The 11,299-nt window shown below is 51.5% G+C and overlaps 1 protein-coding gene and 1 pseudogene across 2 annotated transcripts; both read right to left on the reverse strand.

Annotated features, from left to right (window-relative positions):
- Positions 1-1,606: 1,606 nt before the first annotated feature.
- On the reverse strand, positions 1,607-5,418 carry ZNF784 (zinc finger protein 784). Of its 2 annotated transcripts, none has more exons than XM_002762514.6 (2): positions 5,332-5,418; positions 1,607-3,527 (listed from the first exon to the last, which is right to left on the reverse strand). In XM_002762514.6, exons 1-2 carry the CDS (start codon positions 5,407-5,409, stop codon positions 2,634-2,636), a joined length of 972 nt encoding a protein of 323 aa, XP_002762560.3. In that variant the 5' UTR covers positions 5,410-5,418; the 3' UTR covers positions 1,607-2,633. The 2 variants fall into 2 exon arrangements, with proteins under 2 accessions (XP_002762560.3, XP_035142505.3); XM_035286614.3 differs by lacking the exon at positions 5,332-5,418 and adding an exon at positions 5,066-5,123.
- Positions 5,419-10,284: 4,866 nt separating this feature from the next.
- On the reverse strand, positions 10,285-10,967 carry LOC103790095 (coiled-coil-helix-coiled-coil-helix domain-containing protein 2 pseudogene; annotated as a pseudogene).
- Positions 10,968-11,299: the final 332 nt, after the last annotated feature.

An 11,299-nucleotide genomic window follows, 5' to 3' on the forward strand; every position in this document is an offset into this window, starting at 1 on the left:
TGGGGGTTGAGGCAGCACAGGGGAGTGACCTTGCCAGAGTGGACGGGGGGCGGGGGGGGCTAGAAAAGCTTCTTGGAGAGAAGGTGATGCCTGAACAATGACATAAACCAACTGGAGTTTGCCAGGTAGAGAAGTGGCAACAATTTCCAGGCAGAGAGCGCAGTGTGTTGAACCAACCCCTGCTATTCTGGATAATTTAAAACAGTAGTATGGCTGAAGGTTGAGTTCTTGAGGGCTAAACCCTGAAGGGTCTTGAATTCCAAATGGTGGGGCGTGGGTGATTTTACAGACTAGAGGCTGGATACTGGCAGCTGCAAGGCGGAATCTGACCCACACATTCTTGTTTAGTTTATGAACTTTTAAAAAAGTTTTACTTAACTGCCAACATTGGGATATCAAAAGATTTTATGTAATGTGAACTAATGGAACTTCTGAAAGAGACGAATTAGCAACCCCCTCTGCATTCCGGAGCTGAGCAGCCGTTTCCCTCTTCTGATGGGACACTGTCCAATTTGTTGAATCCCAACTCTGAGACCTGATGGCAGTCCCCATATTTCATGTCACTGGCAATTTCCCCGTGAACCTGGCAGCCTTGTTCATGTGTTTACACTGCCACCCAGCTCCTGTAGGCATTCACATTTTCAAACCCTTCTCAAAGACACGAGGATCTGTGTGCCTGCCATATGGAGGAAGAAGAAGACAGGTGGCTGGGCGTGGTGGCTCACGCCTGTAATCCTAGCACTTTGGGAGGCCTAGGAGGGTGGATCACCTGAGGTCAGGAGTTTGAGACCAGCTGGCCAACATGGTGAAACTCTGTCTCTACTAAAAATTAAAAAATTAGCTGAGCGTGGTGGCAGGCACCTGTAATCCCAGCTACTCATGAGGCTGAGGCAGGAGAATTGCTTGAACTCAGGAGGCAGAGATTGCAATAAGCTGAGATTGCACCATTGGACTCCAGGCTGGGTGACAAGAGCAAAACTCCATCTCAAAAAAAAAAAGAAAGAAAGAAAAAAGAGGGCAGTCGTGGGCGGGGAGCTGGGCTGCCGTGCAGTTGTCTGTATGTGAGACTGCTGTTAGCTTGGTCTACAGGTGTAGTGATGGTGAAAAGACATTCCAATTCCAAAGATATTTAACTGGCTCAACTGAGAGAACTGATACGACATTGGACACGAGGATGAGGGATGAAGAAGTTTAAACCTGCCCAGGTATCCAGCTTGGGTGCTGGTGGTGCCAATGACATCAGAAGCAGAGAGGTTTCTTCGAGGAAAATGGAATGCGTTCTGTTCACATTGTGAGTTGCCTGTGAGTTATCTCATGGGGTGCGCTGGGTGAGGAGAAAGGTGTGCCAATCAGAGACTCTCACTCAACGAGCATGCAAAGCACAGGCGTCCCTTCACTTTGCCAAACTTCCCTGACCCCCCTCTCCTACAGCTGAAGCACGTAACACATAACCACACAGTGGGGCCTATTCACTCCCCCCCACCCATTCTAACGATGGGGAAACAATCCTGGAGGAAGGCATGATGCGACTCACTGCTGGTGGCGAGACCACAGTGTGGCCCCTCCTCCCCAAAGCGGAACATCCGAACACAAGACTGAGAGAGAAGCCCTTCACAATGTCCTTTAATAGGAACGGAGCTGGAAGTTTCACACCTCCAGCTCCCAAGTCCTCTGGCCCCTGCCACAGTGACTTCTTTGCCCCACATCCCGACCAGCCGGCCATGCTGCCGTCATGCCGTCAGCCAGCCCTTCCTTGGGACTGCCTGGGACTATGGGGTAAGCTGTTTGCTTCCAGCTGGGAGTGGAGGAAATGAGGGAAACCTGAGGCTACCTTGTAGCTTGGGGGGGCGGGGCATGGGCTCTGAGCCTAAAGCTTTAGGAGGGGATGCTAGGTAGCTGCTTGCTTTATGTGCTTTCAGTTGCCTCCAAAGAAGAGTGGATGGGTTAAGGATGGGCCACCATGGGGGTGAGGGGGGGCAGCCTCTCTTGGAGTCAAGATCCTATGGTCAGGCTTACATCCTTGAGGCTCAGTCTCAGCAGTGACTTGGGGACCCTCTGGTTTTGAGATGATGGGATCCCAGAGTCTCTTCACAGACAACTTGGTGGGTATCTTGTGCCTCATTGTGGGTAGGCATCCCAGATCCAGTGCAGTGCAGTGAGGTAGGCAAGAGACTCCATCCTGGTCCACCCAAGGAGTCCCACTAGAGTCCAGGGTTCGGTTGAGGGAGGACCAGAGCAGAAAACCATGGTGGACCCCAATTCCCGCATTCCATTGGATCTGGGCTCCCCCTCTGAAGTGCCCAGGCTCTGCCGTGACAGGCTGGGTCTTGCGCAAGGACAAGCCAATGAAGAAGCCATCAGAGCAGCGACGTCCAGCCTGTGGGCCGTGCCTGTGGCCGCACACCTGTGGAGCTGCACCTGTCCCTCTCCTAGGTCTGGCAGACGTGCTGCGTGGGCTTGTAGGAGTCTGGAGCCTGGCCATCTGCCTCTGCTCTCCATCATCAGCAGCTCACAGCCATCCCTGTAGCTGTCATCTCTCCCCCAATCTCCTCTCCTCCGTCCCCTGCCTCCGTTTCCCCACCCCCGCCCCCCGGACCAGCCTCCTTAGCTAACCCATGTCCCTGGTCTGCAGCCTACTGGTCGGCCTCCACCTTCACCTTCGCGGTCTCCCCCTGCCCCTCTTCTGCGGGGTCCCCTGCCCCGCACCCACTCCCCAACACCTCAGCCGCCGCGGAGCTCAGCTGGCCTCCAGAGTCTCCCAGCCCAGGCCCCGGCCCATGGAAGTGGGTGCGCTGGTGCTTGCGGAAGTTGGAGGAGTTGTTGAAGGTGCGGTCGCAGAGCGCGCAGCGGAACGGGCGCTCGCCGGTGTGGATGCGGGCGTGGCCGCTCAGCACCGAGGACTGCGTGAAGCCCTTGCCGCAGATGCCGCAGTGGTAGGGCCGCTCGCCCGTGTGCACGCGCTCGTGGTCTCGCATGTCTGAGGAGCGGCGGAACGGCTTGGCGCAGAACCTACAGGCGAAAGGCTTCCCCACTGCCGCGCCGGCCGCCGCCGCCGCCATCACCACCTCCGCCCTTTCCGGGGCCACCCCGGGCCTCTGTTCTGCCGTGGCCACCGCGTCTGGAGGCCTCCGGGAGGTGCCCGGCTCCACCCCATGCCGGTGCTGGTGCCGGAGCAGGGGTGCCAAGGCCTTGAAGGCCCGTGGGCACAGCGCGCAACGGTAGGGCCGCTCCCCAGTGTGCAGGCTGTAGTGCGCGCGCAGGCTGGCGGGGCCCGGGCAGCTGTGGCCACACACGTGGCACCGGCTTGGGTCCCCACCCTGCCCGCTTCCCTCGGCCCCAGCCAGGTGGCCATGTTCGTGGAACAGCAGCTCGGAAACCAGCCGGAAGGCAGCAGGGCACAAGGCACAGTGAAAAGAACCTGGCTCCGGGGGCTCGGGGACCAGTGTGGTGTCTGTCACCTTCACCACCTGGATCTCGATGAGGTCACTCGGGGGTGTGCCAGGGCGGCCGTCATCAGGCACCAGGACCTGGGCAAGGGGAGAAAAAAGAAAAGCCTGTGGACCCTGCCTCAAGACCTCCCCAGTACATCCCAATTATTAAACCTTAGGCTTCTTTGTTATTTTGAGACAGGGTCTCACTCTGTTGCGATCATGGCCTTTGCAGCCTTGAGCTCCTGGGCTGAAGCGATCCTCCCGCTTCAGCTCCCTGAGTAGCTGGGACTACCTGCACCACCACCCCAGCTAATTAAAAAAAAATTATTTCTGCCCCAGAGTGGTGGCTCAGGCCTGTTAATCCCAGCACTTTGGAAGGCCAAGGCAGGTGGATCACTTGAGGTCAGGAGTTTGAAACCAGCCTGGCCAACATGACGAAACTCTGTCTCTACTAAATATGCAAAACTTAGCCAGGTGTTGTAGTGGGCACCTGTAATCCCAGCTACTCAGGGACTGAGACAGGAAAATCACTTGAACCCGTGGGGGTGGAGGTAGCAGTGAGATGAGATGGCACCACTGCACTCCAGCCCAGGCCACAGAACAAGACACCATCTCAAAAACAACAACAAAAGATTTAGTGTTTGTTTGTTTTAAAGTAGAGGGTGTCCCACTATGTTGCCCAGGCTGGTCTCCAACTACTGAGCTCAAGAGATCCTTCTGCCAGTGTTGGGATTGCAGGCGTGAGCCACCGCACCGGGCCCATCCTCCAGGATTCTGCTGTGGTCTTATCAACATTTCCTCTCCTGTCCCCAATAAATCATAGATCCCACCTTTTTTCATCCACCCTAGTTAAAGCCCCATCACCTGGCACCTCCACAATTGAAAAACAGAAGGGGATCTCTTTTCCTGCTTCCGCTGCCTTCTAACCCACCTCCCTAGAATAGCCTGCAGGTCTTTTGAAAATGTAAATCAGATCAAGTCATTTTTCGTACTCAAAACACTCCCATGGCTCCAAATGTACTTATCCTAAATCGTCACTATAATATCTGTGGCGATGTAGCTCCACTTATCTCTCTGACCCCAGCTTAAACATAAGCCGGCAGCCAGCTGACTTCCCTCATCTAAATTTAGCTCCCCACCCCCACTCTACTGGCTCCATTTTTATTTCCTTTATAGAACATATCACCATAACTCTCATTTACTGTCTCTCTCCCCTCAGGAGACTGCAAGCTCCAAGGGAACACAGCCCTCGTCTGTCTTGGTCACTTCTCTATTTACAGAGCCCAAGTAGGAGCTAGGTAAATGTTTGTTGAATGAATGAATATCCTCTGTTGCTCTCTAATTCTGAGAGGAATTAGGGGGAACGTGGAGGAAGTTCCAAAGTCACCTAGACCACCCACTTCTACCCGCAATTCCTCCCTTGGGCATTCGAAAAGCATCACTTAGACCCTTGCAGAATTATCCCCTACCCCAACATAGATATTCCAATAGATCATAATCCCCCACACCTTTCAGGGTCACCTTTCCAACCAACCGTAGAATTGGCCACATAATTTACGACGCCCCGCCCTTCAAAAGGCTCCACCCTAGTTATGCAAATTGCCCCTGGTAAGCCCCGTTCCCTGAACCCATACCCGCCCGACGGACAACACCGTCCTCAGACTCCGCTCCATTCAGGCCCCGCCCAGTCTTATAGGCCCCTCCCCACTCCCCGCCCACTGTCTCATAGGCTCCTCCCCTGTCCCACCCCTCGCGTAACCCCAAGAAGCCCCACCCCCAGCGCCATAGCACTAAATACCTCCCCCGCCCATCCCTCATAGGCCCCGCCCCGGCCCCGCCCCCTACACTACGACCCCCTCCCACCTCGAGCCCCAGGCCCAGGCCCCTTCCTCGCCCGCACCAGGTCCGGTGGCTCCTGGGATCGCGACTCCGGGGTCGGTGAGCTCGGACTCTGGGGCTCCGGGCGCGCAGCGGCCATCTTGTGCCCAAGCCCCGCCCCCGAGGCCAGTGTTCGCTCTGGAAGAGGGTGGGGCTCTAACTGGCGTAAGAGCTACTGCGCAGGCGCACTGTGGGGCGGTGAGGGGGCGTGGCACAGCAGGGGGCGTGGCGTGGCGTGGCGTGGCGAGGTGTGGCGTGGCGTGGCGGCTGTGCCCGGGAGAAAGTGAGTTGTTCCCTATCTAGTTACCTGTTGGTCCCTCCTAGGGGACGCTCTGTATGGCGCTGGGATGCCTGTAACACCCTGGAAACAAATCCAAACGTTCCTTAACCAACGTAGGCCGACTCGAGGCTCCAGCAGTCAGGGGAACCTCAGCAGAACCGAAGAAGCTTTGCTGTTTCCACAGTAAACGTTTTTGTGGTTACCTCTGCACTGCTCATGATAACGTAATGACGCCAAGTTTATGAATGTGAGGATTTTTAAAATGTCCCTCTAGGCCGGGTGCGGTGGCTGCTGCCTGCTACTCGGGAGGCTGAGATGGGAGGATCGCGTGAGGACAGGAGGTCGAGGCTGTAGTGAGCATGATCTCGCCACTGCATCCAGCCTGAGCGACAGAGACTCTGTCCAAAAAAAAAAAGGGCAGTGTAGAGAAAAATACTCAGTAAACAGCAACACGGGTAGTCCTGGGAGGGCGCAAAAACCGGCAAGCTGACGTTATGTTAGGGAGGAAGGAGCTCAAAGACGCAGGGTTTTCGGCAGCACCAAGGACAGGGCTCTTCTGAGCTGCCCAGTTTGGTCATTCCCGGCTGGGTCACCTTAGATAAGTCACCCCACTTCTCTGGACCATTTCTCTTTCTTTTGTTTCTTTTGTATACAGTTGTAGAAGCATTGTGACAACCCACTGAGAAGAGATATGGGAGAGTTTGGAAACGTCTTTTTTTTTTTTTTTTTTGAGACGGAGTTTCACTCTTGTTACCCAGGCTGGAGTGCAATGGCGCGATCTCGGCTCACCGCAACCTCCGCCTCCTGGGTTCAGGCAATTCTTCTGCCTCAGCCTCCTGAGTAGCTGGGATTACAGGCACGCTCCACCATGCCCAGCTAATTTTTTGTATCTTTAGTCGAGACGGGGTTTCACCATGTTGACCAGGATGGTCTCGATCTCTTGACCTCGTGATCCACCCCCCTCGGCCTCCCAAAGTGCTGGAATCACAGGCATGAGCCACCGCGCCTGGCCCGGAAACGTCTTTAAATTGTTTTCTTGAAAGGGCAGGATAGGAGATATTTAAACATCATCCTAATTGTGATCTTTTCATTCATAAATATATGTGAAAATTATATTTTATGATATATTGGTATAAAATAAAATAAACACCACTTAGGCTAAATTATCTCCTCCTCCTCTTCCTTCTTCTTTCTTCTTCTTTTATAGAGATGGGGGTCTTGCTGTTTTGCCCAGGCTGGTCTTGAACTCCTTGCCTTAAGCGATCCTTCTGCTTTGGTTTTCCAAAGCTATATTCTTCTTTCTTTTCTTTCGATTTTAAAATAAATTTTTAAATTTTTTTGGTTACTACGAGTATCATGGGCCGAGGCACTGTATTTGCTACTGTGTTTAATGCACAAGTCAGCCCTTTTTGCCCATTTCCTAATTTGAAAAATGAGGATGATAATAAAACCCACTTCACATAGTTGCTATGATGACTAAAGAAACCATTCCATGTAAAGTATTTTGGACAATGTGCGGCACACAGGTGCTATGAGTCAGCTGTAATCATTATTACCAATGGACACTCCCACTAGCAGTTAATGGGGACCTCTGTTGCTTAACAGAAGTATCGGTATCTGAGAGTCAAACTGTAACATGTTTGCTAATCTCTTGGGTATGAAATCTCTTCTTTCCTTTCCTTTTCTTCTCTTTCTTCTCCTTCCTTCCTTCCTTTTCTCTCTTTCTTTCTTTCAGCTGGACTGTGGTAGCGTGATCTCAGCTCACTGCAACCCCTGCTTCCCAGGTCCAAGTGAATCTCCTGCCTCAGCTTCCCAAGTAGCTGGTACTACAGGCATAACACGTCATTACATTATCACTCGTGGTGCCGAGGTAACCACAAAAACCTTTACTGTGGGAACAAAGCAAGGCTTCTTGAGCTCTGCCAAGGTTCCGCTGACTGCTAGAGCCTCAGGTTGGCCTGCGTTGGTTTAGAAGGAACGTCTGGATTTGTTCCCAGGCTGTTACAGCCCACCTAATTTTTGTAATTTTTTAGTAGAGATGGAATTTCACTATATGTTGGCCAGGCAGTTCTCGAACTCCTAACCTCAGTTGATCCTCCCACCTCGGCCTCCCAAAAGTGGCTGGGATTACCGGCACAAGCCACTGTGGCTGGCCTATTTCTTATTGAGAGTGTCTTCGTTAAATGAGATCATTCATAGCACACAGAACTCATCCCCCAGTCTCCCTTTTTTTAGAGGTGGAAGTGAGTCATCTCTGCGTCCCTACAGAGAAGGCACGTATATGCCTGAGTGAATGTTTGCTAAATGAATGACTGAGAGATTGAATTAATGTACCAGAGCTTAAGGCTGCTAAATATTTTTGTTCCCTTTTTTTTCCTCCCACCCCCACTAAAGCTATTACATAGTCACAGAAGAGAGCAGTGTTTAGTGGAATTCACATAAGCTTTCAAATCAGGCAAACCTGGGTCCAGATCCATGTATCCGCTTGCCGCACAACTCTGGGCAAGCGATGTCCCCTCTACGTGTCTAGTTGACATCTACAAAGTGGGCACCATAATGCCGTTTGGCAGGGTTGTAGTTAGAGAATGCCAAAGGACTATGACATGCCTGGAGTCAACTGGCGCTCCATAAATGTGGGTTCTGGCTGGGTGCAGTGTTAATACAAAAATTAACAGCCCCGTTGCTGTGCCCCTGTAGTCCCAGCTACCTGGGGAGCTGAGGCAGGAGGAGTGCTTGAGCTTGGGAAGTTGAGGCTACAGTGAGCTGAGATCACGCCACTGCACTCTGGCCTGGATGACAAAGTGAGAGAACCTGTCTCAAAAAATAAACATAAAGCATTTTTGTATTTTATAAAAACGTAAAATAAAATATTGACAGAGAGACCCTGTCAATAAAAATAAATAAACATAACAAAATTAATAAATATAAACTTTAAAAACAAATGTGGGTTTCTTGCCTTTTCACCTGTTGCCTGGCTTCTGAGTCCCTCGGTGCCAGCATGACACTAACAGACTATTGTATGACTTGAGGCCAGAAGTCCCGACACATGGAGCCATTAGAAAATGGCTGCCGAGCCCGGCGGCTCAAGCCTGTAATCCCAGCACTTTGGGAGGCTGAGGTGGGCAGATCACAAGGTCAGGAGTTCAAGACCAGCCTGGCCGACACGGTGAAAACCCCGTCTCTACTAAAAGTACAAAAAAAATTGAGACGGGCGTGGTGGCAGGGCCTGTAATCCCAGCTACTCGGGACGCTGAGGCAGGAGAAATGCTTGAACCGGGAGGTGGAGGCTGCTGTGAGCCAAGATCACACCACTGCACTACAGCCTGGGCAACAGGGTGAGACTCATCTCAAAAAAAAAAAAAAAAAAAAAGAGAGAGAGAAAGAAAAAAAGGAAATGGCAGAAAGAGCCTTGGACTTGGAGTCAGAAGATTTGTCTCGCTTCTTTCTGTCTACCTTCCTATAAAACCTGAGCACATTACTTCTCCTCACTGAGCCTAGATTTCCTGCCTTTTAAAAGAAATTGGCTAATAGAGTTAGCTTGATGGCTCTGCACTCCCTCTCCCTTTCACTTTTCTATGTGCCCAAGAAAAATGAAAATATACATTCACAGAAAAACTTGGAAACAAATGCTTATACGGCAGTATTATTCATAATAGTAAAAAAGCAGAAACAACCCAAATGCCCAAAACATAAACAAAATGTGATCTATCCATACAGTGGAATGTTATTTGGCTATAAATAAATAAATAAAATACTGATACTTGCTACAACATGGATGAACCTTTAAAACATCATGCTAACGGCCGGGCGCGGTGGCTCATGCCTATTATCCCAGCACTTTGGGAGGCCAAGGCGGGTGGACCACGAGGTCAAGAGATCGAGACGATCCTGGTCAACATGGTGAAACCCCGTCTCTACTAAAAATACAAAAATTAGCTGGGCATGGTGGTGCGTGCCTGTAGTCCCAGCTACTCGGGAGGCTGAGGCGGGAGAACTGCTTGAACCCAGGAGGCGGAGGCTGTGGTGAACCTGGGCAACAAGAGCGAAACTCCGTCTCAAAAAAAAAAAAAAAAAGAAGACATACTTTTTTAAAAGGAGTTTAAAAAAGTCTGGAGTGCAATGGCGAAATCTTGGCTCACTGCAACCTCCGCCTCTCGGGTTCAAGCCATTCTCCTGACTCAGCCTCCCGAGCAGCTGAGATACCGGTTCCCACCACCATGCGCAGCTAAAGTTTTCTGTATTTTCAGTCGAGACCAAGTTTCATCACGTTCGCCAGGCTGGTCTTGAAATCCTGACCTCCGGTGATCCACCCGCCTTGGCCTCCCAAAGTGCTGGAATTACAGGCAGTGAGCCACTCTGCCCAGCCTCTCTGTGGTTTTTTTGAAACGGAGTCTCACTCTGTCGCCAGGCTGGAGTGCAGTGAGATGAGATCGAGTCACTGCACCCACCTCCTGGGTTCAAGTCATTCTCCTGCCTCAGCCTCCCGAGTAGCTGGGATTACAGACATGCGCCACCACATGGGCCGGGCTTTTTTTTTTTTTTTGGAAGAAAATCGCTTTATTCTAATTACCTCACAAAGAATAAAATCATAACAACTAGTTTAAGGAGGCCACACAAACATTTGACCAGCTCCAAATTCTACAGAGTAGGAAAAACCCCTTCCATTTCAATTCTGAAGCAAGGAAGCTAGGAATGACAGGAGAGGTTTACCTGATGGCTACACTTTATACCTTCACTATTAATTAAATTTTTATATCAAGTTAACTTGGTTATAAGAGCTGGTTTTCCATTTCTCCAGTTTGAACTTCTTGATCAGGCCAATCCGTTTGCAAGTCGGCACTGTTTCAGCACCTCACTGAAACCCTCGCAGAGCCTGATGTCACCCTGGTTCTGGGCACGCTCCAAGAACTGTTTGATCTCATAGAAACAAGGCCGCTGCTGCTGTGCCGGCTGGGTTCCCTGAGGCTCCTGGTAAGTGATGTCAGGCCTCGCAGGCTCAGGATCACTTCCTCCACTGAAGCCCCCAGTAATGGCGTGGCCCAGTGTGTGCCCCACAGCAGCGCCCACAGCCACGCCAGCTGCAGTGCTTGCCATCTGGGACAGCAGACCTGGCTGCCTGGGCGCAGCAGCAGGAGAGCCAACTGCAGAGGGGGGTGCCGATGCTGGTGGCTGAGCCTGGGCGCAGCTCTCATCTGAGGGGCCCGGCTGGCCGGAGGGGACATGCGGGAGGAGCGGCTTCGGCTTCCTGGTGGCATCCTAGCTACGTACGGGGCTGCTCGGCCTTTAGACGTGCAATAACCAGGGAAGAGCTCAGCGGCTTCTGATCCGGCTAATTTTATTTTTCTAGTAGAGACAGCTTTTTACCATGTTGGCCAGGCTTGTCTCGAACTCCTGACCTCAGGTGATCCACCTGGCTTGGCCTCTTAAAGTGCTGGGATTGTAGGCCTTACACAGCTGTGTTGTACTTTCCTCCCTACGACCTTCAGTCTGTTCTTCACACAACAATTTGCAGTTTAAGAAACTTTTATTTCAGATTCATGACAGTTGTACTTTCAGTATTGTCAAGTTTGGGAAAATCATAATCACGTTTCTTTCAGGTATGAAGTTAAGTTTAGAGGGCATGGGAAACTTTTTTGAGCAATGACTACTCTTAAACACTTGGAACTGTTGGCACTCGTTACGTAGGGAAGGAGTTGTCCCCGCGAGGAGC

Source organism: Callithrix jacchus, chromosome 22 (assembly GCF_049354715.1).
Source record: "Callithrix jacchus isolate 240 chromosome 22, calJac240_pri, whole genome shotgun sequence".
NCBI lineage: Eukaryota > Metazoa > Chordata > Mammalia > Primates > Cebidae > Callithrix > Callithrix jacchus.